The sequence below is a fragment of the Microcaecilia unicolor genome, chromosome 2 (genome assembly GCF_901765095.1).
Source record: "Microcaecilia unicolor chromosome 2, aMicUni1.1, whole genome shotgun sequence".
NCBI lineage: Eukaryota > Metazoa > Chordata > Amphibia > Gymnophiona > Siphonopidae > Microcaecilia > Microcaecilia unicolor.
In genome coordinates this window covers 459,464,288-459,490,265 of record NC_044032.1, presented here as the reverse complement: position 1 = coordinate 459,490,265, position 25,978 = coordinate 459,464,288, and the positions used below count along the sequence as shown (strand labels likewise).

The 25,978-nt window shown below is 40.9% G+C and overlaps 1 protein-coding gene across 1 annotated transcript in view; it reads right to left on the bottom strand.

The window, feature by feature from the left end:
- VAX2 (ventral anterior homeobox 2) overlaps positions 1-9,491 on the bottom strand; it is a 124,218-nt gene extending 114,727 nt beyond the window's left edge. Inside the window, exons 1-2 of the mRNA XM_030192549.1 lie at positions 9,239-9,491; positions 709-896 (exon numbers count right to left, since the gene is read on the bottom strand). Of these exons, the coding sequence (XP_030048409.1) occupies positions 709-896; positions 9,239-9,491 (441 nt within the window). The remainder of the gene's footprint in view (positions 1-708; positions 897-9,238) is intronic.
- Between the last annotated feature and the right edge of the window lie 16,487 nt (positions 9,492-25,978).

Here is a 25,978-nt window from a genome sequence, read left to right as displayed (position 1 = left end):
GGTGATTAATTTAAGGCTCTATGAGCAGGCTGGCAGGATGGTCGGGTGACCCAGAAAAGGGGGCATGTAGGTCCATGCCATATACTTTGCTCTACTGTTATGGCAGAGTGGTGAGAGGAAAAGGGGCTTTATCAGTGCTAAATAATACTTCCTATGGTAGCTCGTGAAGAGCTTGCTAATGGATTATTTTAATGGTTATAATTGTTATCTTTAATTAACAAATCTGCGGCCTATTTACTTCCAAGCAGTGTTATGGATGTTTTTATTGTTATACTTGTGAGTTAATGGGTTGACAAGGACAAGGGAAAAAGGGGCATGGGTGCAGGAGGGGGGGGGAGAGGGGGAGGTGAATGCAATAGGGGGAAGGGGGAGGAGTTTGGCAACGTAACCAGTCCCAGATCCAAAAGTTATATCATTGTGCCCTTGTAAAAAAAAAATCATTTGTATCTAAAACTAAAACAACTTTGTTTTTCATTTAAACGGTGGCATTGGATGAGCTGTAAACTGACCATAAAATGTATCTAGATAATCCACTGGCTCCTAGTGTAATATCCACACACACTCCCACACCCACACACCCCAAAGTAAGAAGCAACAGAAAGGCATGGACTGAACGTGCCATCTCCTTGGCTCAGATCCAGAATGATAATAACAGGAAGGAGACCAAAGCTCAGTAGAAGGGAGATGAGCAGAAGGACGTTTTCCTACCTGGGTTTCGGAGAGATTAAGTTGCCTGGCCAGCTCAGTCCTCTCCCTCCCCACCACATACTGGCACCTCTGAAACTCAAGCTCCAGCCTGTACAGCTGCTCGGCTGTGAAAGAAGTTCGGGTCCGCTTTGGCCGGTCCAGATCCAGACCTTTTGGGAGAACAATCTCCCGGATTGTCCCTTTGGCGTCTGTAAATAAATAGATAGATAGATATATAGACAGATAGATATACAAATATCTGTGCCAGTCACAATGAGATTAAAAATAGCAAGAAAAGCCTTTTTCCCCATCCCCATTAATAAGATTCAGTTGGAATTATTTTGTCTTGTACTCAATGGTTTAGGAACCGATTTCTGAACCAATGGTTTGGGCAATTACTAAGATACTGCACAATTCTTGTGTTATTGAAAACAGGGCAGGGTCCTATGCTCAATGTATAAACAGCTCCTGCGTGGCCTCATCCTTGTCGGGTACAAACTGGTGGGAAATAGATTTATATTTTTCCTGCAGAAAAAAATAAAAAACACAACGAGGAAGCTCACAAAACCACCCAAAGTTTCAGACAATGATTGGGCACCTTTACAAATAGTCCCCAGGATTCTATATAGCGTGCCTAGATTTTACACATGCTTCTGCATGTAAATCCAGGTGTATTTTATAACTACACATGTAGATTAATTATTTTAACACAGTGTTAAGCATTGTTAACAGCTCTTAAAAAGCAATAATGAGCACTAATTAGACTTTATGTGCATACATTGCTGAGCGTCTTCTAGAATGTACTGTGCCTAAATTCTAATGCACACAGGCAAAAAATGGGTGTGGTAAAGGCATGGAACTGGGCATTTCATGGGCGTTCCAAAATCAACGTGCATTGTTATAAAACACGGGCTAGTGCGTGTAAATCTACACACAGAGATTTACACCAGCTTTTCATTGGTGTAAATGGATGTGCGTAGATTCAGTCACATGAACTACACTAAGCATATTCTAAATATCATGTGTAGATTTATGTGCTGTATTTAGAATACGCTTAGGCTTGATTGCCTACCGCACATTAATTTTACACATTAATTTTAGCGCGGCTAGATGCCCGGGTCTAAAATTTAGCCCAGCCTCAGGAGATTGATGGGGCAGCTCCAAACGAATTGGGCTAACCACCATACATTTAAATAGAACTGGACCTAATGCCACACCACATGGGCCTCAATCCTGCGAGCCTGAGATTTGTGAAAAATGGAAAATAGCTCCTTCCCACTTTTCTCCAGTCAGATATAAAGCCCAGGACACTGTCCTGATGTGGACCACGCAAGATACTATCCCTCAAACTTATGAAGGAACATGTTTTCCAAAGTACCCACATCTTTTTGTGCCTAGTCTGGCTTTGCCTTTCACACCAAAGACCTTAGCAACGCAAAACAGACTATTCAGGGCACTTTTTTTGTGAATTTCATTGTATTGACTAGGGAGATTTCAGATTTCCTCTTTCCTTGCAATTCATTTTCATGCTATTATAATTTTTAGGTTCCTGAAGGTGCACCAAATTCTGGCAGAAAAGCTGTTTTGTCTTCAGCTTCAGCTGTATAAAGTTAGTACTAAACTTAGAGCACTGCATACTTGTTGTGATTCTCTAGGGATCCTGCAGTCTCCCCCCCACCCTGCCACAGCACCCCTATTCCCCTCATATACAGAGCACGGATTTCTAAATACCAGCCCATAACAAACAAGCAAGTCCTTCTGGGGTTCCCTGAGAAGGCACTGCTATCAGTTTCTGAATCAGCATTGCCAGTGTGCAATGAGGGGGGGAAGGGGGGTGTTTGAAAGAAGCTATTCTGACATAGGCCAGTAGGGAACAGAGCTATATATTTTAATAGAAGTTTAGGATCCTTGTCAAAATGCAGGGGGGGGGGGGGGGGAGTTGGAGATGATAACAGTGAAACATTGTCATTATTTTGCACAAACTATAGGTTTCAATCATGAGTAGGGAGCACTAGCTCACTGGAAAATAGAAACAGAAGCATATGGCAAAACACACAGAGCTCTTTAAGAAAATCACACATAGAAAAATAACACAGCTTCATTTCATACCAGAACAGATAAACTATGAGTTATTATGTGTAGCCTATCCTTGAGTAAGTAATAAATCTGTTCAAGATATGAGTTATTAGGTAATATTGTATACCTCTGCTTTATTGGAAGCAGGAAAATGTTAATATTTTATACTTCCTGGAGTAAGATTAACTTTATTAAACATTATATTGAAGTCATCTTCAGTGTTTAGATCCAATGTATGTCACCGTGCTAGCGATATAGAATTAAAGGAAAGCCTTGGCAGCGCAGCAAGGATTCTTGCCATTGGTGCCAGCTCTGTGCAAATTCCTCCTCTGTGTCCGTGAGGGACAACTGTCTTGAGTTTAGCACCGCCATTCATCTTTCAAAAGTTGGCTCCCGGGATTCTTGCTTCGTTTCACAGCTCTTGCTGCCCACCGACGGTATAGGAATATACATTTTCTTGTACAGTTTAAAGTTTCAGCTAGTCTGGCCCTCTTGGGATGTGTCTTCAAAGGCAACGTCTAAGTGGTTTACTGTATGTATGTATGAACTTCTGCTTTCAATGCTGTTTTTACAAGAAAGAGTTGATTTGCTCACAGGAGCAGTTGTACACTTCCTCTCCTAGGCCTGTTACCTATGATAGCCACCCTCCACCAGGCAGTCTAGAAGACATATTTAATTATAATATTAATGCACAAAAGATAGATAAAATTGACAGTCTTGTGTGTTGGACTGCTTTGACTTTTTACTAGGAAACCAGCTCCGAGGAGCTGGAAGATGCCCGCCTGACATAGGAAATCTTGCCCACTTCTGAAGACAGAAATGTCTTCCACCATCCCTGGAATCTCCTTCTTCCTTGGTTCCCCACTCCACCCCTTCATTCCCCTCTAAATCAGCACAAGGGTCCGAAATAAAGGATCCACAGCTGCTGTTACCAACATTGGTGTCTACCCTCAAAAGAAATGAGACTTTCTTGCCGGTCTTTTAGAGTAGACCATTCTAAGACCTCTTTGATTGGACTGTAATAAAATACATCATAGTCAGCGCTTCACTATTTTAAGTGACCAAACAGCAAATAAATCATTTGCTTGAGTGCCTGTCACCAGAATGCTGGATGGTGCTGGTTGGGTATCTCGGTGCAGATTTGCAATCTCTAGGCTCCCCAGGATTGAGATTTCAGAGGATTTTCATGCTTCCCCCTCCCTCCCTCCCCCCCCCCCCCCACCCCAACTCTTTCAAAATAAGCTTTACTGTTACCTTTGGGGACACCTGCTCGTCCCAAAGCTTCTCAGTCCCTCCTTTCCCTTCTGAATAGAAAATGTTGTAGGCCGCCTTTCAGCCTGAACAAGGGCGTCCATTGTCCTCACTAATAGATCTCCTCCCAGTCTAATGATGAAACTGTGATTCTTCATGGTTCCTTTGTGGCCTGCACTGTCCTCCACCCTTCATAACACCCCTCATTACAAAAAATAAAAAAGGAAAAACCTTACTATATGTTTCATTTTGGGAAAGAAGGATTGCAGAAAGACTTTTCAGCTCTCTGTTCGGTACAAAAGACAGTAAAGGGTGTGTGTGCTTGCACCTTTTTTCTAGAATCCCTAACATAGTCAGGATTTCATTGGCAAGTATTTTGAAAGACAACAGCAAAATACATTTGTAAGCATATTTGTTTATAGGCCTCAAGCATGCAATTTCAGATTATAAAAATAGTAGGGATAATGTAAGTGACTTATTTCTTCCCATAAAAGTTCCATCTCTATTTCACTCTTCTATCTTTAGGTAAATATTTATAGGATAAAGGGAAAGGATATTATAGGCACAGATCTGGCTATAAATAGGTAAGTAAATGTTTACACATTGTCAGATAGTAATTCCTTCTTTCTTTAGTAAAACGAGTTTTATTATATCAAAGCTAATTTGGAAAGAAAATAAAATACAACTTGACAGAAAATTTCAACACACAGGAAAAACCTAAAATCAAGTTAGCTGTATGCAAATAACTCGAATAACCCATCAATATTTTATCACACTAGTATTTAACAACTTCAGCTCGTTATTAAAAAGTCAGCTGTGTAGAGATCGTAGTGGCAGTTTTTCAAAATCAGTTTAGTAAAAATATTTCCAGTAAAAAAGACCTTCCAATAAATAGATTAAAAGCTATCATTTCAGTACTAATTTCATTCTAAAATGCACCATTCGTTGCGCTGCGATTTAAATCAATTCAATTCGTGCCAACATTCTGATTACTTTTCATCTGCTAAACCTGAGAAAATGTCACTGACTCTGCCACTTTTTTTTCCATCAGACGAAAATTACACAGTCATCGTTTTTATAAGCCTCTTCGCTCTGCCACTGAGGTATAAAAAGGAACATGTAATTTGAGGTTTATATATCTATCCAAAATCATAATCCATAAGCTAACCAGTAAATCGTTACTGTCAACACATTGCTTTATTTTTTTATTTTTATTTTTTTGCTGACAGGTCTTATTTGCGGCGCTTAAACAGCAGATAATCCTCCCTAGTTTCGCTCTGATCTCGCGCAATCAGAGCCGTATGAAACATTATAACGTGGTTGCTACTTTGGAAAAAGGATCAAACACGTCCTATATTTAATATGCCGGTTCCCACAGTTAAAAAATAATGTTTCGGGGCTCTGTTTCTCCAAAATCATATCCGCCAAAGCAAGATGAGAAATAAACTTTGAAAACCAGGACCCCGTAATCAATAGAATAAACAGATGAAGACAGCAGTTGTAAACATAAACAAAAAAAAAAAAATCGTCCCTAAATTACAGAGGTGTCCAGATACCTTTCACGATCAGGGTTCGCACGCATTTAAGCTGGGGGGGGGGGAGGAGGTTAGAGAATTAAAGTAATAAGTTAGTTAAACTCAGTCTGCTGACAATAGATCCAGTCTAATGGGCGTAATGGTTTAAATCCCGTAGCTAACAAATAACGCCCAGGAATGATCTTTGTCGCCCAGGCTGGTGCCCTCTCTCTTCTCCCATTAGTTATTATTAACATAAGACGAGAATTTTTTTTAAAAAACCTTTTCATCTAACCCCTTAATTTTCAAAATAAAAAGTATGACATTACTTGAAAATTAGTCATTGCTACAATGTGGTACAGTAGCTGAATCTCAAGTGTTTGGGAAGAGACTTAGAAGAAGGGGGGGGGGCATGCATAAAAGACTAATGGGCGTCAGATCCTTCTGAGATGGAAAGTAAAACTACGTGGAGGTTTGGGGAATTTTTTTGCTCCCACGGAGTTAGCAGTTAATGCATCACAGGCTGCTTTAGCAGTTCAGACACAAAGCTCTCTCCTCTCTCCCTAAAGGGTTTGTACAAACACATCTGTGTCACTTTCTATCTTCAGTTTAAAGGAGCCCCCCCCCCCCTCGTTCCCACAGATTCAGTTTTACTCCGATTTTACGTTTGTTTTGCAGGGAAGGGGTCATGTTATTGTATGGTATTTCCATCCTTCCTTTTGTTCATCTGTTCCATTACGATTTTGTTTTGGAAAAAAAAATGGTAAGTTACATTTAGGGAACTAGGAGTGTTTGAAGCTCAAAAGAGTGGATGGAAAAAGATAGACCCTCTTGTACCACCATTTTGTTGCTGCAGTGGTGGGCAGAGTAGCAAAATGGTGGTCCCTCCTACTTCCTTGACCAAGGCCTCTAGGTCTATATTTTATTTATAAGCGCTCCCACATCTCCAGGCGGGGTTCTTTCTGAATTCAGCACCTTCTTAGAGCTTAGCTGCATGATAGCTTGATGTCTGGGCGAGGTATTAGGAGCGCAACCCTTAAATCTGGTCGCATCTAAGAAGATGGCATTAATTCTAGAAAATAGATTAGGCCATTTCAACCTCTCTCTTCCCCATCTTCTCCCCAGCATGAAACCTGCACTAACTCTTCAGAACCGGTTCCTCTTCCTCTATTTCAATTTCCGAGCTGGAGTAGTAGAGGGAAGCACTGGACAGCAGTTCACTATTTGCGTGGCAGTCAAGGTCTAGGACGGACTTACTGACCTTGGGGTGACCTTATTTGGTCAGGAGCTATCTAATAATGCATTTAAACGCCTGCTTTAGCATCAAACCCTGTCAGATACCGACAGGGTCTTTTCTGTCCAACAATCAGCCTTTGCCAGCAAATCAGGAATCGGGTGCCTTTCCAAACACAGTGTCATGTATTATGTTGTACTAAAATAGTTACCATTCCATTTCAGTTGCATAAATAGATGGATAGACATGAAAAATACTTGCTATGTACTTGCCCGTGGTTATTTTGTCACATAAGGAAAAGGGGAAAGGGGATGGGACTTGATGTACCTCCTTTCTGTGGTTACAATCCAATCAGTTCACATATTACACATAGGTACTTATTTGTACCTGGGGCATTGGAGGGTTAAGTGACTTGCCCAAGATCACAAGGAACTGCATTGGGAATTGAACCCAGTTCCCCAGGATCAAAGTCTCCTGGACTATTAGGCTACTCCTCCACTCCATAACGATGCGATCGCTAAATTAGGGGCGATAGCAATCACTGTAAAATTGTTTGTTTGTTTTTTTGTGTATTTATTTATTGTGACATTTATTGTGACATTTATATCCCACATTATGATTATGTATCTTCTAGCAGGAAATGCAGCACAGCATTTTCAGTAATATTTTTCTGATTCACTGTAAATTATTTCTAGAATATAACTTATTAAGGGAACAAAGCCGTCATGGCAGTCGTGTGTACCTTCTCTAATAAAATAGCTTTCTATCCAGTGGGGGAAAAAATACATGTCTATATGTTTAATTGGGTCAAGATATTTGCAAGTGTTGTCACATAAAGAGACATTTTTTCCTAACAGCAGCCAGTTAATATGTGTTGTTTTCTAGGCATTTCTTATCAATCGTATACATGGAAATCTTTTTTTTTTTTCATTAATTTTATTCTAGAATCACTCAATAGGCTTTATCACATAAGCGCATGTTAAGTGTCACAAAATTACAAGTATATATACTAGAGTAGGTGCATGTGCTATATTTTGTGAGTGCTGTGTAAATGTTTATAAAATATAGTCTGAATATTCAATGTAGTTTCACAGAATGTATCTTATATCAGTTGAATTGCAGCCAAACAAAATATCGTCATTCTGAAATGTGTATTAAAAACTGTAAATAAAATGGTCGGAATGCTTCTGTTAATTGTCAGGTCAGAAAAAAAAAAGCCCACAGTAAAAGTTAAAGTAAATGTGTAGTTTATAATAGACAGAGGACTCCAGTGTTGAATGGCTTTTTCACCACCCAGCACCTCCCAAATTAAAGAAAGCAAAGCTTATCAGGTGCCAAATTGTTACAATGCGTTTGAACCTGGGAGTTTACCATTAATTGTACTTCTAAATATATTTATAATATATGCATAAGAGTTCAAAATATGACCAGGCAGATAGAATATTTCAACCCTAGTGTGTTGGGTAAGGGAGGGAGGGAGAGCTGGATGAAGGAAATACCGCCCGTGTCCTTGGATGGTCTTCCTTAGAATTTATTTATGATTATTATGGAGGGAAAAGACTTTTGAGTTTCAAAAGACCAAAATCCTTTAAGATCAACAAATATGGGCAATATCTGCTATATCTTTAAAAGCTTGGGAAAATCTAATTTCAGGAAATTTCCTCGAATTGGAAGCACGCGGTCCTTCTGTGTTTATTCCCTAAAACAATCATTTTTTTTTTAATGTCAATGCCATTTTAAATTATAGCTCATCCACGCTGATGCTTGTATGACGACTTATGTAGGCGACATTCTTTGGGAATTTTCGTATCTAAATCTAATGTTTATTGTTCGGGGGTGGGGAGGGGATGAAGAGGTTTGTTTGATCCAGTGGTTGATCATTGAAAGACAAAATAACTGTAACAGAAAAAAAAGGAAGCTAGCGCTTGCGCAGAGATCCGGAGGGAAGATTGAATGAAGCAGCCTTGAAAGTGGGGGGGGGGGGGGGGGGGGGGGGAATATGGACGAGGAAACCCTTACAATCCTATCAGTGTCCAAGAAAACTTGTCCTCGTTATTGTCCTGCACAGAGAGCCCCTTATAACCCCTCCCTCTGCTGAAAGTTGTCTAGGGAAGGCTCCTTACTGCACTTCCCCACCAGATGGCTTCCACTGATGGACCTCCATCAGCCAGCCGGCCCTACTCACAGAGCTATCGGCCACCAATGAGAAAGAAAGCGCCATTTTTCGCAACCAGTACACCCAAGAGAAAAAGTGCAAGAATAAATATGAATATATTCATATGTGATGTAGCCCTGTTTCATTTTTTTTTATTCCAACCCCTATGCTGACTTGGTGCAGACACTACGCTGGTGTGTATGTTTTGCCTTCCCTTTGTGATGGCAGAAGCTGCCTTTTGGGATATGATTCGGTAGATATTCCGTCTCCCTCAACCTCCCCCCTAGCCCTCTCCATTAGTGCTGCTGTTTCTAACCTTACCTCGGACCAGGATCCGGCGGCAGTAATCCGCTTCTCCCCCCGATTGGCTTTCCTGCCCTTCTTCCTTTGAAGATCCCGGGCTGGAGGTCGAGGTCCCCGGGATGTCCTTCAGCCCGTGCCCGCGCAGGGCGCACTCCAGCTCTGCTCGAGTCCCCTGGTCCCTGGCTCGATCTGGGCACGGTGTGCCCGAGTCGCACGTGGAGCTTCTGTCCTCAGACACTCCATCGCCCATGCTGTTGTCCTGCTCCAGCATCAAGAGAATCCCCAGCACCGAGAGCAAAAGCAAAGCCAGAAAGCGTAACCCAGGAAGGAGTCAAAAGCCAGAGCCCCCCAGGAACCGGCTCCAGGATCCTGCTAAGAACTTCCCCAAGGGTCTCATCATGGTTATAGGATGGCAGGAGCGAGTTCCTCTTGGTAGATCTGTAGGTCCCCTTTTGTGGGAAGACATAAAAGTAACAATTCGCGAAACAAAAACAAACAAACAAAAAAATACACAGCGGAGGAAGTCCAGAGCCCGAAAAAGCCACTCTAGGATTTCTAGTGAGGTAACTTAAAATTTTGGACTGCCAACCACGATGCAATTTAAAATACAAAATAAAATAAAGCGCTGGGAAAGGAGGGGATTAGACAGAGCTCAAACTTTGACAGTTCACGGATTTTTTTTTCTTTTTCAAACTTCTGAAGCCAGTGCATCACGGAGTAGTATTTCCTTCCAGGTATCGGATCTCTCTCTGACCAAAGAATGCCTTGATCTGCTCAAAGCCCTCCTTAACATTTTACCAGACAGGTTGGACCTTCAAATATGATTGAGTGGGCAAAGATCAATACTGGTTGAATTTTCTTGAAAGGGTGGGGGGGGGGGGGTACCGAGGATGTGGGTAGAAGTGGGTGGAGCAGAGAGGAGGAGGAAGGGGAGGAGAGCAGAGGTGGGTAGGAAAAGAGGCAGATTAGTAAAGACTGTCTATATTTTTCAACCCCGCTTCCTTTCCTCAGTTGAGCAAAAGAGAGACTACCTTGGGATCACACAGCAACATTAATGATTCTGTTGAGAAAAGAGGTTGGTAGGAGGTATTTTTGAATTGACTGCCTGCCACAACGTAATTTCCTGCTCCGCTCTCCGGCTATTGATTGGTAAACAAAGATTCTATTTAGTTCCAGGCACATGAATTCATTACAAAAAAAAAAAGTGGGTTGTAAATATAAAAGAACGAAGAACACTCGGCATTTTAAGGTCTTATTTTGTAAGTTAATAAAAGGACCGTGGACTAGCAAGTTACTTAATTGGGTTATCAAAATGCAGGAACCGTATCGCCGAGAGAGAGAGAGATGGTGGTGAAGAACGAGAGACTTCGAGGCTACTAAAACAATTTTTGAAAATAATATTATTAAACAGCCTTATTGGTTTGAATGATAACATTTAAAATTGCCTTAGTATGCACTATTATAAAGGGATTTGTGTATTATTTGTGGGTTTACATGTGATCTATTCGTAAAAAAATACTTCTTTGATATGACCACTTAACTTTTTCTACACGTAAAAGTGTATTTAATGTTTGGTGTGCGTTTCTCCCCTCTCCCCTTATTTTCTGACAGCTATGGAAGGAACCCGACACTTTTATTGTTCAAAAATATCCATATTCGACAAGTTTGAACGTTTTTGTTTGCTGCACCTTAACTCTAACGGCTGAGAAAAAATATGCGTTGCCTCCTGATATATAGAAATCTCTATGTTAAATAATGTGTAACCGAAAGGTCGACTCACATTAATTTTTGTCATTCTTTGAAAATGATTAGTAAGGATTTGGAAAACTTTTGCCGCAGTCCGCCTTAGTTTTGACAATTAGGAGCTCAGAATGTAAACATGCATAGCTGTATGTGTACATAACTTTTGCAGATTAAAAACTGAATTATATTATTAACCTGAACGCTGTGAGAACAAGTTGTGATGAAATTCCTTCCTGAAATTCGATAAAGTTTCATACCCCCTGTCATCTTTGACCTCCAACTACTAATAATAGCTTGATTTCCGATCTGCCTTTTTAAAAGAGGAATATGGTTTCTAAAGGCAGAGAAATGAGAATTCACTGTTTGCAAAACAGGGGCCCAAAAAGGGACAATTCATGTAACACTAACATTCTAATATAGGTAGACGCATGTGTGCATTTGTAATATAAATTAGAATGTTGTGTCTCTACATCATAAGTACTGAGCCTTCAAATCATGTAGCTACCAAAAATATTAGTGTTTTACATAGTAACATAGTAACATAGTAGATGACGCATTCTCCCATTGTTCCTTTTAACACATTTATTTCCACATTTAACATAAATATTTATTTAAGGATAGATATTATTTTATTTATTAAAAGAGAAAAAGAAAAACATTCTCTGTTGACAATGTAGTGATGCAAATATAGAGGGATAAGACTGTAAACATAGTAACATAGTAGATGACGGCAGAAAAAGACCTGCACGGTCCATCCAGTCTGCCCAACAAGATAACTCATATGTGCTACTTTTTGTGTATACCCTACTTTGATTTGTACCTGTGCTCTTCAGGTTGTTGTTTTCATAAAGATGAGTATTTTTAGTCACCTAAACCTAAAATACACTAAAAATGTTATTGGAGTTTAAGATGCAGACTAGAAAGTTGTTAAACAGTAGCACTGCACTGAGTCAAAAAAAAACAAACACTAGGAAATCAAAATGTTGTCATTCATATTTTGTTTTATAAACTTAGGCCATAGAAAGCAATAGTCTGCAGTAAAGTAAATGATTATCAATTGTTCTGGAAACAACAGAATGTATTTCAAGTTAATTTAATATTGAATGTTGAGCTTGGTATACAGACTCAGCTTTCAAAAGCAGACAGCCAAATAAAAAAGTAAAATAAAGTGTTTATGTTTATTAAGTAACTTGGCTATACTTCCTTGGTAAGACAACATCAAAGCAGTTTACAAACTAAGCAAACAGATAAGTGTTACAATATATAAACCACTTTGACTGTAACCTCTGAAAGGCAGTATATCAAGTCCCATCCCTTTAAATACAATGAAATTCACTGTATACAAATGTTCAAAATAACAATTCTGTAGCTATGAAAATAACATAACATAACAATTTGTCTTATATTCCCACAATAAACCTTGCAGTTCTATGTGGATAACAATCAAAAAGAAAAAAAAACAGGAATTACAAAATCACATAAAAACAATATATTTATGGTGCAACATGTGAGTACAATATATAAAATCTAAATTGTAATGATAATCTGATAAAAGAGACAAACCTAACCCTTCTCTATTAAAACTTTTCAGAACAAATTGACATCTAAAGTTCCTATAGTCACTATAGTTAATAACGTATAGAAAATTTCCATACCAAGTTTTACAGCCTGGAAGGAAAACAAATTCTCCAGTGGTTTAAGAATTTTCCTACCCCAATGATCTAGTAGGTACCACAAGAATGAAATGTTTCATCAAATAATGTGTCAACCCTATAATACCTTGTATAATAGGCAAAAAAAACAAACAAACAAACAAACAAGTGAGTTTTAACATAAAATGCTGAAATTCTATCGAACTTTTGCAACAAATAAATCAAACATAAAGCTGTGTTCTGAACTGTTTCTGATTCTTTTCATTACTTGAGAGGGGCGACCCAGATATATTACATTACAGTAATCCTTAAGACTTAACAATAATGCTTGCACAATTAAACAAAATTGTTCTTCCTCAAAATATTTACAAATGCAGTGAAGATTATGCATAAGTATAAATGCCCTTTGAATCAAAATATTGACTTGTGGTTGTAAGGAAAATGTATCTAAATATATACCCAAAATGTTTACAGTTGAAGAGAATTGATTTTTTTTTTTTTTACTATACTACTTGTACCATTAAGAGCAGAAGAATTATTCATGAATAAACATTAGTCTTCTCCATATTTATGAACAGACATCCAATTTTCTATAATATTGCTAGCCTTTTGAATAGTAGAATTTTCTAAATTAACAGAAGATAGAACAGGGATGAGAACTGTTATGTCATTGGCCTAACTATAAGACCAAATACCTTGCTTCTCTAGTTCAAAGCCAAGTGAGTGCATGTATGCATTAAATAGAAGAGGCGATAAGAGGAAGCCCTGTGGAATGCCCCATGGATTGCTCCACCTATCAGATGAACAGTTCTTCATTTTAACCCTGTAGGATCCTTTCAGAAAACCCTGAAACCAGCCCTGTACCAACATTTGCAAAAAATATATCATGGTCCACTAAATCAAAGGCATGGATAGGTCAAATTGAAGAGCCAGTGCCTTTTTACCTTCACTAATGAAGAAATATTATCCATCAAGGAACCTACTACTGTTTATGAGTGATCTGAAACCAGACTGGGAAGTGTGCAATCTTCAGTCCAAATACTCAGTTAACTGAGAGGCCACTAAACCTTCCATAAGTTTTATAAAAAGAGGAATAGAAGCAACTGGTCTGTAACTAGATGTTAGATCACTAGGGTTCTTTATCATTCTTCACAACTGGTGTATTAATAATCTCTCCCAAATCTGATGGGAACATGCCTAAAGATAACATTACTTGCAACCAGCCAAAGAGTTGACATCTAAAATTCAGAGAAGGGGCTTTCAAAATAGATGGCGTACAGTTTTCCAATAAGCGGTAAGATTTGGTATACTTCAATGGAGAGCATTAACCTGGGCCCTTTTAAGAGGAGAAAATTCAGACCAAATTTTATCTGCTGATACTGAAAGAGAATTAGATAAAGGTACTTCCCATCGGGAAAGATTGATACTACAATCAAATTGGGCTCTAATATATTTTAGAACAAAAATACTCACCTAATTGAGAAGCAGAGGGCACTTTCTCCTGAGAAAATTTCAAGTAAACTCTGATATCAGTAAGATTTGAAACCATTTTAAATTAGTATCAAAGACATCCACTCCTATTAATTTTGAGTAAGCCTTTCTTTTGGTTCTAAGAGCTGTTTTATACTCTTTAATTGTATATCTCCAGCTGTCTCTATTGACTGCAGATGTGTTCTTTTGCCACACACGTTCCAATTTTCTGCAGTGTCGTTTCAAATGTAAGAGCTCTTCAACAAACCATTTATCAGACTTCCATACCAGTTTAGTCCTAAGATGGTTGTAGGCTGTATCATCTAAAATCTATATACCTAAATGTGACCATAGTTTCAAAATATCTAAAGAATCTGTACTTTTATTTGCAGAATCAAATCTGAACCAAACAAAATGTTTTGAGATTTTTTTGGTCGTTCCTTTTTTTACTTTGAAACTGTTTCCAATTAATGTTGAACACATATTTTAAAAAATGATCAGACCACAAAATATTACTCCAATAACCATCGGAGAGAAAAATATTGGTGGAAATTTGAGAAGAGTTAGAAAAAGCTACTAGGTCCAACTGATGTGCTTTAATGTGTCACATATGGACTAAGGATTTGATAAATCAGAGTTTCTTAAAAATGAGACAATCTTTTAACCATAGGATCTTTAGCGCATTCCAAGCGTAAATTAATAACCCCCCAGTACTAAATTATAAGATGACTGAATTGAATTTTGAAATAGAAAATCACAAAACAAGTCTTTAGCTTTTGACCATTTTTGCCAGGTGGTGAATAAAATAATTTGCAGGTTACAGAATTAGTCAAAGTACTGTCTTTTATCTGATATGGCATAAGTTCCAATTCCTGAGAACAGGACGAATCTAAAATTCCTATAGATAGATAGATAGATAGATAGATAGATAGATAGATAGATAGATAGATAGATAGTAGGTTGACGGGCGAATTTTCATTTTTGCTATGCGTGCTGTTGAATAGTGTCTATACTTATCGCTGTGCCAGCTTTTTCCTCCCATAGAACCTGTTAAGATGACGGCACTTTACCACAGAATCATCAGATCAATGCACTAAATCGATAACACCTATACAGTGAGTTTCAATCTGAAAATATTTTTCGAGATCTTAACTGATCAAAGGGCGCGTTTCTGTTTTTAGGGACCTTGTTTGCACAGCGGACAAACTACAATTAAGAAATCGGACCCGTGTCTATTTCTGCTTTAAAAAAAGTTTCAAAAGGATTTATGCTTTTAAACAGAAATAGTTATGAAACGTACTTAGTTATAAATCTGAGATACTTTCTCATATTCTTTGCAATATGAAAATACAATCATAGAAAATAGATCCCTCCATGGGATTTGAGCAATGGAAATGAAGACTGGGAGATTTCCAGTCTGGCTTTGTCCGGACAGCTGCAGAAGCCTTACTTATTGCAAATTAGTGTTAAGTAGGCTAAAATCTGGGTGATTAAAATATTGCAAAAGTAAACCCCTAAAAAAAAAATTCTTATACACGCCCAACTGCTTTTGAACACTAGAATATTGCAGTTTTGATAATTTGCCTCAGTTCTCCAGAATGTAGCAAAAATTCTTAGCTTGTCTTTCTGTTTCAAAAATACAAATAGATACCTTTAATAATTGTTAGTTTGGGTTTTGCCGAACATGTAAATCTAGGCCACATTTCCAAAAGGCATACTTTCTTTCTAGGTAAATGGGAGAAAGAAGCTGAATCATTGTATTAAATACAGCAGTATCTGCCGTATTTAAATGCATTAACAGTCAGGACACCACATTAAATACCCATCAGAAGTCAGGAATGTTATCTCATTTTAATTATTGAACCTTCATTCACATATCTACTAATTCTAAAGGACTTATAGCAATACAGTCACATTGGCCAAAAACTATAACAATTCTCTGGGTGGGTCTAAATTTTGGAGTTTTCAGTTCACAAAACGAACAAAAAAAATCCTCGGTAGTCGGGGTTGGGGAGGGGGAGATCACCCGTTTCCGGTTTCACTGTTATCACTAACCTGAGACCAAAACAATAAATTATAGGACAGCAAAGCAGTCTCTCTCTCTCTCTCTCTCTCTCTCATGTTTTCAGTACGACTATGTACACATACACGCATCCACATTCATCTCTTTCCAGAGATTAAGAGGTCCAAAACCATCAGAAATACAAACAAGCAGGATATCCACTCAGTGAACTTTTCAGACGAGGATTTTACCAGTACTGTGTTTCTTTTGTCTTAGCAGAAGCAGAATTTGCCCATTGTAATACAGTGTGCTCACCAATTGCTCAGGTATAGAAGAAGAGGAGAGGGGGGTTCTGTGTACCGTACTTGGACAACCGTGGTGATAGGAGGCAAGGGAAAACACAATCGAAAACTTCCAAGTGCTCTTTCAAAAGGTCTAACAGTATGGTGCTGGAAAGGACTCTTGGAGATACCCGGGAGTCCCTCCTTAAATTATTATTTTTTTTTCTTTCTATGAAGGCCAAGGGCGTCTCTGGCATTAAAGCAGAGCAGGCAAGAACCCCCACCCAGGGAAAATGGGAGCCCAGAACTTCGGTTAATCTTCCGCAGAGGAGGAGACTGAAATTTTGGACTTTGCTTGGGGAGGATCCTCCTTACTCCCGTTCGCTCAGAACCAGAAAAAAAAACATTTTTATAAGATTCACTGGGAATGTGTGTAATTGAGATTAAAATAGTAAAGCAGACTTTTAAAACGTAAAGCTTGTAGAGTAAGAAGCTCTTAAAGACGGCGCCTTATTTAAGATCCCGGGATAATCTGGACCTGTAAGAGCGCTGACCGTGGTTCTGTAGCCGCACACAATAGTGGATCTCTAGTTGTTAGAATTAAAAAGCAGATAGTTTTTGGCTAATGGGGGAAATATCGCTGTTGGATTCACAGAACTATTATTTTGATTGTTAACGGAATAACAGGAGTGTACAGCGTTTTACAGGAACAACACTCAGTTACGACGACGTGAGAAACAATTTGCAATATTACGGCAGAGCTAGAGTTACTGTAACTTGTTTATAGTGGACTCACTCCACACATTTCCAAAATGTGTTAGGTTAGTCGGGCAAAATGGTATCAAACAAACCAAATTAGTAACACCAAAATGGAGGGGGGGGGGGGATAGCTCGTCAGTGGTGACCTCAACTGATCTCTTCTTGTTAGGTAGCTTTTGCAATTGTCGCCCATTTCCAGGTTTAAAATACTTTCTTTTACAATAGCATTTACTGGTTAAACTGTGTAAAGAACGAAAACCCGTGTTGACATCTGCCTTGTCTCAGGGCGACAGATGGAAGCAGAATGATTGGAAAACTGATTATTAAATGGTTCGGTTTTAGAATAAAGGGCCTAAACACAAATTGGCCTTTAAGCCGAAGTTTCAGTAAACTTATATTTTATTTCGTAGTAATCTGTATCTCCCCTCTTCTCCCCCCCCCCCCCCCCCCCCCCCCCCCCCCCCCCCCCCCCACACACACACTCTTCAGAACTGTACAGGAAGATGTGCTGAACTTCCACAGCTCCTTCGGATTTGGTGATTCTGCTGTTAAAGATCTTCGACCAGAGACCCACACAGGGAGAAGCAGCCCTTTAAAAATCTGGAAGGCAGCGACATCCACTCCTGCAGCGATCAGCGACTTTAGGGGCTTGGAGAGGCCAATTTCTCTTCTGGAGGTTTTCGGACGCAGGAAAACATTGTATGTCAGGAAAGAAGACTGTTTTGTTTTGGGTTTGTTTGTTTGTTTACAGTTTTTGGTAAACAAAGTCATCAAGGACAGTCCTTCCCTTGCTAAATAAAAAGAACTCTTAGCGTGCACTTCGGTAGCCACAAAACAGAACCAGCATGGAAAAGAAAAGATGAAAAATCCACTGAGTGAAAGACTACTTAAATCTTCCTTCTTAGGAGGAACACGGTCACTACTGCCGAATCACGTCCCTTACCCGCAGTTAGTCATTGTAGAGGGAAATATTAGTGCTGAAGAAAATACAAACTTTTGTTTTCTAAACATGAAGTGATCAGAATATCATAGGACATAAAACAACATAGCATAGTATAGGAGTATTAGAAATAAATTACACATACATGGTAAACAAAAACTGGGGCTCTTACAAACAACAGGAACTAAGCCCTGTTTTTCTCTTATGCTGAGGGGGACATTTATTCTTTGCTTTTAAATAGAATCGGATCCTATCCCGACCTTGCCTGAGACCTTGTCTGAAAGACCCACCGACTTATAGAAAGGCTGCACAGAAATCCTTCATCTTTCAAAAATGTTATAGGAAAATATAGAATTTTGGCAGAGCATGTGACTATCAAAATATGAATTAGTCCCATCCTCCAAAGAAACAGAACACAGTTGGTTTAAGTGAAACGTTCATGAATTGGAAATGTAGGCCTCCCTCTCTACCCCTCATGTGTCCTGCATTCATTAAAGCATGGAAGAGCATTAGAGTTGCCAATTAGATCCAGATTTGCTGAAAGGGTTGATCCAGCCCTGGGCTTACCCCATTGCACGTAGGGACTTGTGGTTCTGATTTCCCCATTGGATTCTCTAGAAAGCAAACAAGTATGGCCATGAATAACATGATGGCAGCCACACTCAACACTCAATCTGGTGCTCTCCCTTCCCAGGCCATAACTGGGTCCAGTCAAGGGAGGAGTCAAATACTGCAGGTGTCACTGCTGATGTCAGCATTTCATCTCTGGACACCATTCATGGCCCGGCCCTGTGGAGGGTGGAGCAGCCTAATGGTGGAGTTATGAGTAGACTTAAATTACCCATTCCTCTGGACCTTCTTCCTCTTGCTGATGTTAGAAAGCTTCATTGGACCCATCACGTGGCGTGGTGGCATTGGAAATCTCCGGTGATCTTCTCCTCACAGATCCTGGCTTTAGAGGTCTGCTCCTGCCTTTTCTGCTTAAGCTTCTGCCTTTTCTGCTTAGGTCCCCACACCAACTGTGAAGCTGGATAACCACCAAGGAATTTTGCAACCGATCCTCCACCCCCATCATACCTCTGCTACATCGGGGTGGATTTCCCTCTGAAGAGGAAGCAGGGAGTAGCCTAATGATTAAAGCAGCCTGCTAAAACCCAATGCAGAGATCCAAAGGTTGTTGGCTCAAGCCCACCTGCAGCTTGTTATTCACAATCTTAGAAGAAAGGAAGAGAATGAAGACCCTCCATGTGGTTGCTGCCCTGTGCTGCCATCTTTCACTTTGACTCCATATGGTTGGCATCCTGGCACAGGGCATTTTGGAGAATCAAGCACAGCTCCATCATACCTCTTCTACACCGGTGCCCGGTGCCCCTCCCCCATTGCCCCCCCCCCCCCCGTTGCAGCCATGCCTTGTCCTTCCAGAAAGCAGCCACCTAATGCTAGCACTAGTCTCTCTGCCCAGCAAGCAGTTGAGAGTCCCCTCATGAGCTACTGATCTACATCACTATAGGCAGCTAGAGGTTCTGCAGGGTACTTCCTGCCCACTGTACTGGCCTCCAAGATCTCCCACTTGCTCATACAGTTTTGCTCCTCAGACCAGGAGATCGGCCAACACAGGCCAAGCTCTCCTATGTCCTCCATTACTGAAAATCCAGTCCTGGGCCCCGAGTGTGACAAGCAGGGGTTTGAAGGCCTGCTTGCAGAAGAGCTGTGTGCAGCTGAGCCATTGGATGAACCAGTTCCACAGCCAGATCTCACCCCAGAAGCCTCACTTCCAGGTGACAGGATAAACTAGGCCCAAATATCTGATGACACTATGCCAGAATTAGCCTAGAGTGCCATCACCACTCCCTTGAAATGCCATTCCAGCTCATGCTCATCACAATTCGCCTATATCCCTTCAGAGCAGAGGATCCTTGCAGTGTAGCAGCAACAGATGCAGATACCACCACCATGGTAGATCATCAGGTCAATCACAGGACTCATCATCTAGGAGTTGGCATGGCCTTTCTAATTCATCTCGGAGGTCCTCCTAGTGTAGGAAAAAGCGAAGCTCATGTCAGAGTTATTCAAGCAGTTCTTCCTCCAGGTATTCCAGGAGAAGGCATGGTCACTGAAAAAGGGCCAGATCTTGGACAAGCTCCAGAGGCAGGAGAGGCAGTCATCATGATCACTGATGAAGGGCCAGGTTGCAGTCCAGCTCCATAGGCAGAAGCAGCAGTCATCAGAGTTCACACGGGCATTTGCACTGAGGATCAAAGCACAGGAGTTAATGAGATAGCCAACATAGCCGCTCACACAGCGGACACTGCCAGTCACCAAGGGCCACCTCTTCACACCACACAGCCATATCAGGCAGCTCAGATGAGGATTCCAGTGCACACAACTGTTATCCTGGCAACCAGTGAGACAGCAGGAGGCAGCACCACCACATTAGCAGCACTCCCGATCCCTCCACTGGAGCCTCTGAGGTGACAGTGGCTGCTAAGATGACAGACATAAGCACAAGGAGAAGCAGCAAAACAGCATCATGCAAGGGGAAAAGTAAGAAGCACAAACACTCTAAGTACTCAAATTCTTCTTCATCATTCAGTTCTTTCTCTTCATCACCCCCCTCACCTGGGTGCAGTCTAGACACTCAGGGTGTGACCTCAGCTGAAGCTGCTGCTCATGCGGTAACAGATTATGCAGTTCTGCCACCGCAATTGTGGCAAAAATTCCCCAAATACTTACAGAAAAATAGTCAAGAAATGGGAGTATATTGATATATTCAAGCTGCTGGAGGGCAGATGCCAAAAAAACTCCAAGAAGAGGTCAAAAAGTGGAGACTTACCACACAGCCATGATAAGCCTGTTCCTACAAACTTGCCTGCTGGGTTCTGTCATATGCTTGAATGATCAGCATCGTTTGCAGGACCAGTTGGATTCAATGTTCTGCTATTTAGATGCCATCATTGGCATTTACAGAGCGCAGGAGGGATATGCCTGGCTTAACTACAACAAGATGGAAGCCAATCCACACATGGCATGGAACATAGATGATAAAGGGCTATGGCTTTGGAATATATCTACTGCGACCTCTCTCTCCAGATGCAGCAGGCACTGTGGGTTTTGGAGCACTCTGCAGTGGAGACGGGATAACAGCCCCTGGCCAGACTCCTGGGTGGCCTAGTCAGGCCTGATCAAAGGTATCACCTTCCTCGAGCTGTTCCTCATTGTAGTAGCATTGCATGTCTGGGAGGACAGATTGTGCAACAGGAGGGTCACGTTTTAGTCCAACAATGAGGCAGCTATTGAAGTGATCAACAGACAGGTAGCCTGATCCCCACCTGTGGTTGGACTCATCAGAATCTGTGCTACATTTCTTGCAGGCTAATGTGATGGCCTGTGCTAAGCATTTGCCAGGTGTAGACAATAGTATTGCTGATGCCCTTTCCCATTTGCATTTCTCCCTCTTTCGATAGCTCATGTCTCTTGTAAGAGACGTACCAACACCTATACTGAAGGAGTTGTGGGACCTTGGAGATGAACTGCAGCAATGCTGATTGCTGGATCCCTCGCACCATCAATGTGGCAGAACTACAGGAAGGCTTTTGAAGATGTCTGCTGCTATCTATGCTGCAGTGGTTGGAAGCATGGGCTTGTTCTGGATGACCTGGTTGCCAGTTTCATTGTCAAGGTGAACAACAGAAGTCTTTCTCAAGAACTCATCAATGAAAGATTGGCTGGGTTCATTTTCTTTGCTAAGCTCCTCAACTGGGGCAACCTACAGGGCCGTTTTCTCCTTCAGACTTTGCTCAAGTGCTGGACAAAGAAGAAGCCAACCACACCGGACAGAAGAAGGTCAATAACCCATGATGTCCTGGCCATGCTGTGGGAGTCCCTGGATTATGTCTGCTCGACTGCATTTGAAACAGCTTTATTTTTCACTTTAGGCTTCTTCACTGCACTGCACATTGGCAAACTGGTTGTCCAATCCAAGACCAACCAAGCTGGAGGGCTTCCTCTCATGGATCTGCTGGACCAAGACACCATACACATCAACATTACCAGGTTAAAGACATACCAGATAGCAAGTGGCCACCCAATGACTCTTCATCAGGTAACAAATTTGGCTACCTGCCTGGTATCTAATCTTAGGGCCTGCCTCAGCATGCGTCCACTAGCGGTGCCATCCTCTGTATAATTATACTACAGCAAGAGGCCCTCACTGGATGCCCACCGAAAGGGTGGACGGCCAGATGTTAGGACTCAGGCTGTAAAAATACCAGCTAGGTTTAATACCATCAAGTCAAACACCTCCTAACCCACACAGATCAGAATCCCTTAACCAGATTCCAATTCACCTATGCAACACAGGCCTCAGCCTTGTGGACTTTGGGATGCATTCCTTCTGGATTGGGATGGCCACCTTTGCCTCTTAGCATGGCCTCCCGGACCCTCTAATTAAACACCTGGGACACTGGAAGTCTCTGGTTTACAAAGCACACATTTGACCCTCTACACAGAAGTAAAAGGCTGACTCTCTCTTACCTTTTTTTAAGGCACCAGAGAGGAATTATGTACAGTTTCGATTGCTGGGCATTTTTACATTCTACAAGCTGGAAGAAGGGCCTGCTCTCACCCCTTGGGCACACATCTGGGTTTGTGCCTGAGTGTCAACTGGTTTGGAATCTCTGGCATGCTCTGGCATCAACTCCAACCAACTTGCAACATATGCACCCCTGGATGTGCTAATTCTCCACTTTGGAGGCAACGGCATCAGACTGCTATCATACAAAGACTTCATTTCCGCAGCCTAAAAAGAACTCTTCAAGTTATCGGTCCAACTTGAGGGACCGTGAATATTTTTGGTCCAACATTATCCCAAGGCTTTGTTGGACTGGCTCCAAGATTTGGACTAGGAGCCTTAAAAAGGTGAACAGCCAAGTCAGAGCGTGGGAACATCTTACCTGATCAGGTGCATTTTTTGGCTGTGGCACAGGTCCTACTGCTCAATGATTTCCAAGGACCCATGGAAGCGTGCTTTGTTCAAGCTTCCTAGCCTAGAACTACTCTGGTGTTTTGTTACTTATGTTGTTTTATATTAGGAGAACCTGAACTAGCCCCAGTGTGGTGAAAGCACCTGAGCCCAGATAAGTTGGCATCTGGGAAAAGCACCAGATAACAGTATATGGCCCACTGAGAGAGAAGACTAAGACTATTAATGGGCAGTGGCCATGGTTCATGCGCCTAGCTGGAGCACAGTAGGTGTGGGAGGATGAAGGGCTATGACCGGAGAACTGAAGCAGTACATGGCCTAGCTGAAGAGGAGTGCAAGGCAGGCCGAGATGTGCAAGAGCTACAGTGGGGAGTGGCACCAGCCAGAATACTGGCTACACGGGCTTGGGCACTTCCTTCATTTCTGTTGTTTAAAATTGTTTTCAATAAGCCTGTCTCCTAGTGTCCCACAATTTCACCTGCAGCCTCTGTGTCATGCCGTATGATTTATGTGGAATTTTGCCATGTTTATCTAGCATTGCTAGGTCCTGAGACAGCAAGTGTGTTGTCTGCCCATGTTATTAGATGATACATGGGACGACTAATGTTGATCCATCCTAGGAAAGGAATGATTTAGATCCTTATTTCTAAGAATACTAGTCAGCTGAATCTGATTCGCCACAGAACCTGGAGAAAGTTATTTGGTCTTCATTTAGTTAAAGGGGTTAATATCATTACTTTATACCTACTGGAGGATCTTAATATTTCAAAGGGCATTCCTCATTCAGCCCCTTGGGTCTTGGTGGGTTACTCACAATAAAGCAGCTTATACTACAATAGAGAGATGAGTTTTCTGTTCAGTAAAACAAGGTTTCTTACTGCTAATCCCAGTTGCCTGCTTATTAAGGAACTGAAGTGTGGGCCTAATCAAAGAGCCAAATTAAATTAAAGAATGGATCTGATAGAAGTGTTTTAGACAGGTGCTGGATCTTTAGTAAACAGTATTAAATTATAATCATCTCAGAACTTTTCTTCAGCGCATATATACCGTATTCTGTTTCTACCAGATAACTGGTTTAACTGGACCAGGAAATAGCACCTTTCTGCCATGTAGTACCAACCATGATATATATTCAGTGAACGAGAGATGCTTCAAACATCAGTGCATACTTCCTATGTCATTAGTTCTCACTGCCAATCTGCAATAACATTCCAAGGTCAAAATGCTAAACAAAGAAGCACTTCTGGGCTTCAGATCTATGAAATTTTTTATAAACGACTGCTATCACTTAGGGCCTATTCATTCCAAAGCCAGAAAATAATAATAATAATAATAAGTAAATGTCATTACTGACCTGTTGTTTCCTTCTTCCTCCCTCCTCCCCTCCCCTTCTTCTGGTTCCCTTCCCTCCTCTTTTCTTAGGCTGGCAGTTTAATAATTATGATGATCAGTAGAAGTAAAAGAACACTTAAAAACAATCTTCTAAAAGGTAACTGGTCAAGTTTTATGATACAGTGTGATTATTCTTCAGAGTTATCTTTCCCACCCCCCCCCCCCCTTTTCAATTACATGGTTTTAGAAGAAATCCAGCCCATTGAAATCTATTTTGAGGCTTGCTAAAGGTTGACGTTTTGTACTAAAAACACAACGTCACAACATCTTTTGTTTCTCCATGGTCCTGAGTGACATTTGCCAGGATAAAAGAGCTGCTGAGCATGTGTAACAGGATCTGGAACTGAACTTGCCCAAGACATGCAGCTGCCTCACAATTTGCGATGTGAAGACATACTGAGCCTCCAATCGGCCAGAAACCACTGCCCTGTACATGCAAAGTTATAAAGCCTGTGGGTCAGACAAACTAAGCATTTTTCCACAAAAGAGACAAAAGAAGACAAACTCATTTAATTCAGTTTATTTGCACTTGATATACCACCCTTGCCAGCTTTGCAGATCAAAGCAGTTTACATATCATAAAAAATTCAGAAACAGAACTGCAATATTTGGACATGAACTATAATAGACATTCATACAGACTGGGGACAAAAGGAAAAGACCAGGCCAGACATTAAAGGAAAGGGAGTGGGGAGGGAGGGAGAGAGAAGAGAGGGGATAAGCCAAGTTTTCAGTGCTACTTTAAATCATATGATAGTTCACTTCTAATTTCCTTCAGGAGGGAGTTCCAATAAAGAGTGCAGTGAAGAAGAAGGCACAGTGATGGGTAGATTCAAAACTGGCCTTTTTTTGGCCCAGGGAGAACCACACAGTGGTCATTGAGTGAACATAAAGTATGGGCAGGGGAATAAGGAATCGTAAGTCTTGAAACCCAGCATGGAAGTTGTAATCAAAAAGCCCTGTAAGTGAGTGTGAGAAGTTTGAATAAGACTCTTTGTTCAACAAGGAGCCAGTGATTATGTTTTAGCAATAGGGAGGAGTACTCAAAGTGATGTGCATGACAGAGAAGGCAAATTGCAATATTTTGCATAGATTGGAACTCTTTTTATGTTGTACGGGGAAACCCAGATAAATTATGTTACAATAATCTAATCATGTGATTAGAAGCGAGTGAAATGATCGAGGATCAAAGTACCGGAGAACAGAACATAATTGACATAAGATGAAAAAAAAAAAAATTTACAAATAGTGGAGATGTGACATGCAAAAGAGAGTTGAGAGTCTAAGGTAACCCCAAGTATTTACAAGAGTTTACTGGAACAATATGATGCAAAGAACAACTCATTAAAAAACTCCAGACCGCCCAAAACACAGCAGCCATATTGATATATGGTAAAACCCGATTTGACAGCGCTAAACCCCTTCGAGAAAAGCTGCACTGGCTCCCAATCACAGAAGGGATCATCTTCAATATCTGCACTTTAGTCCACAAAATCATCTATGGCATAGTCCCAAGATACATGACAGACCTCATTGAT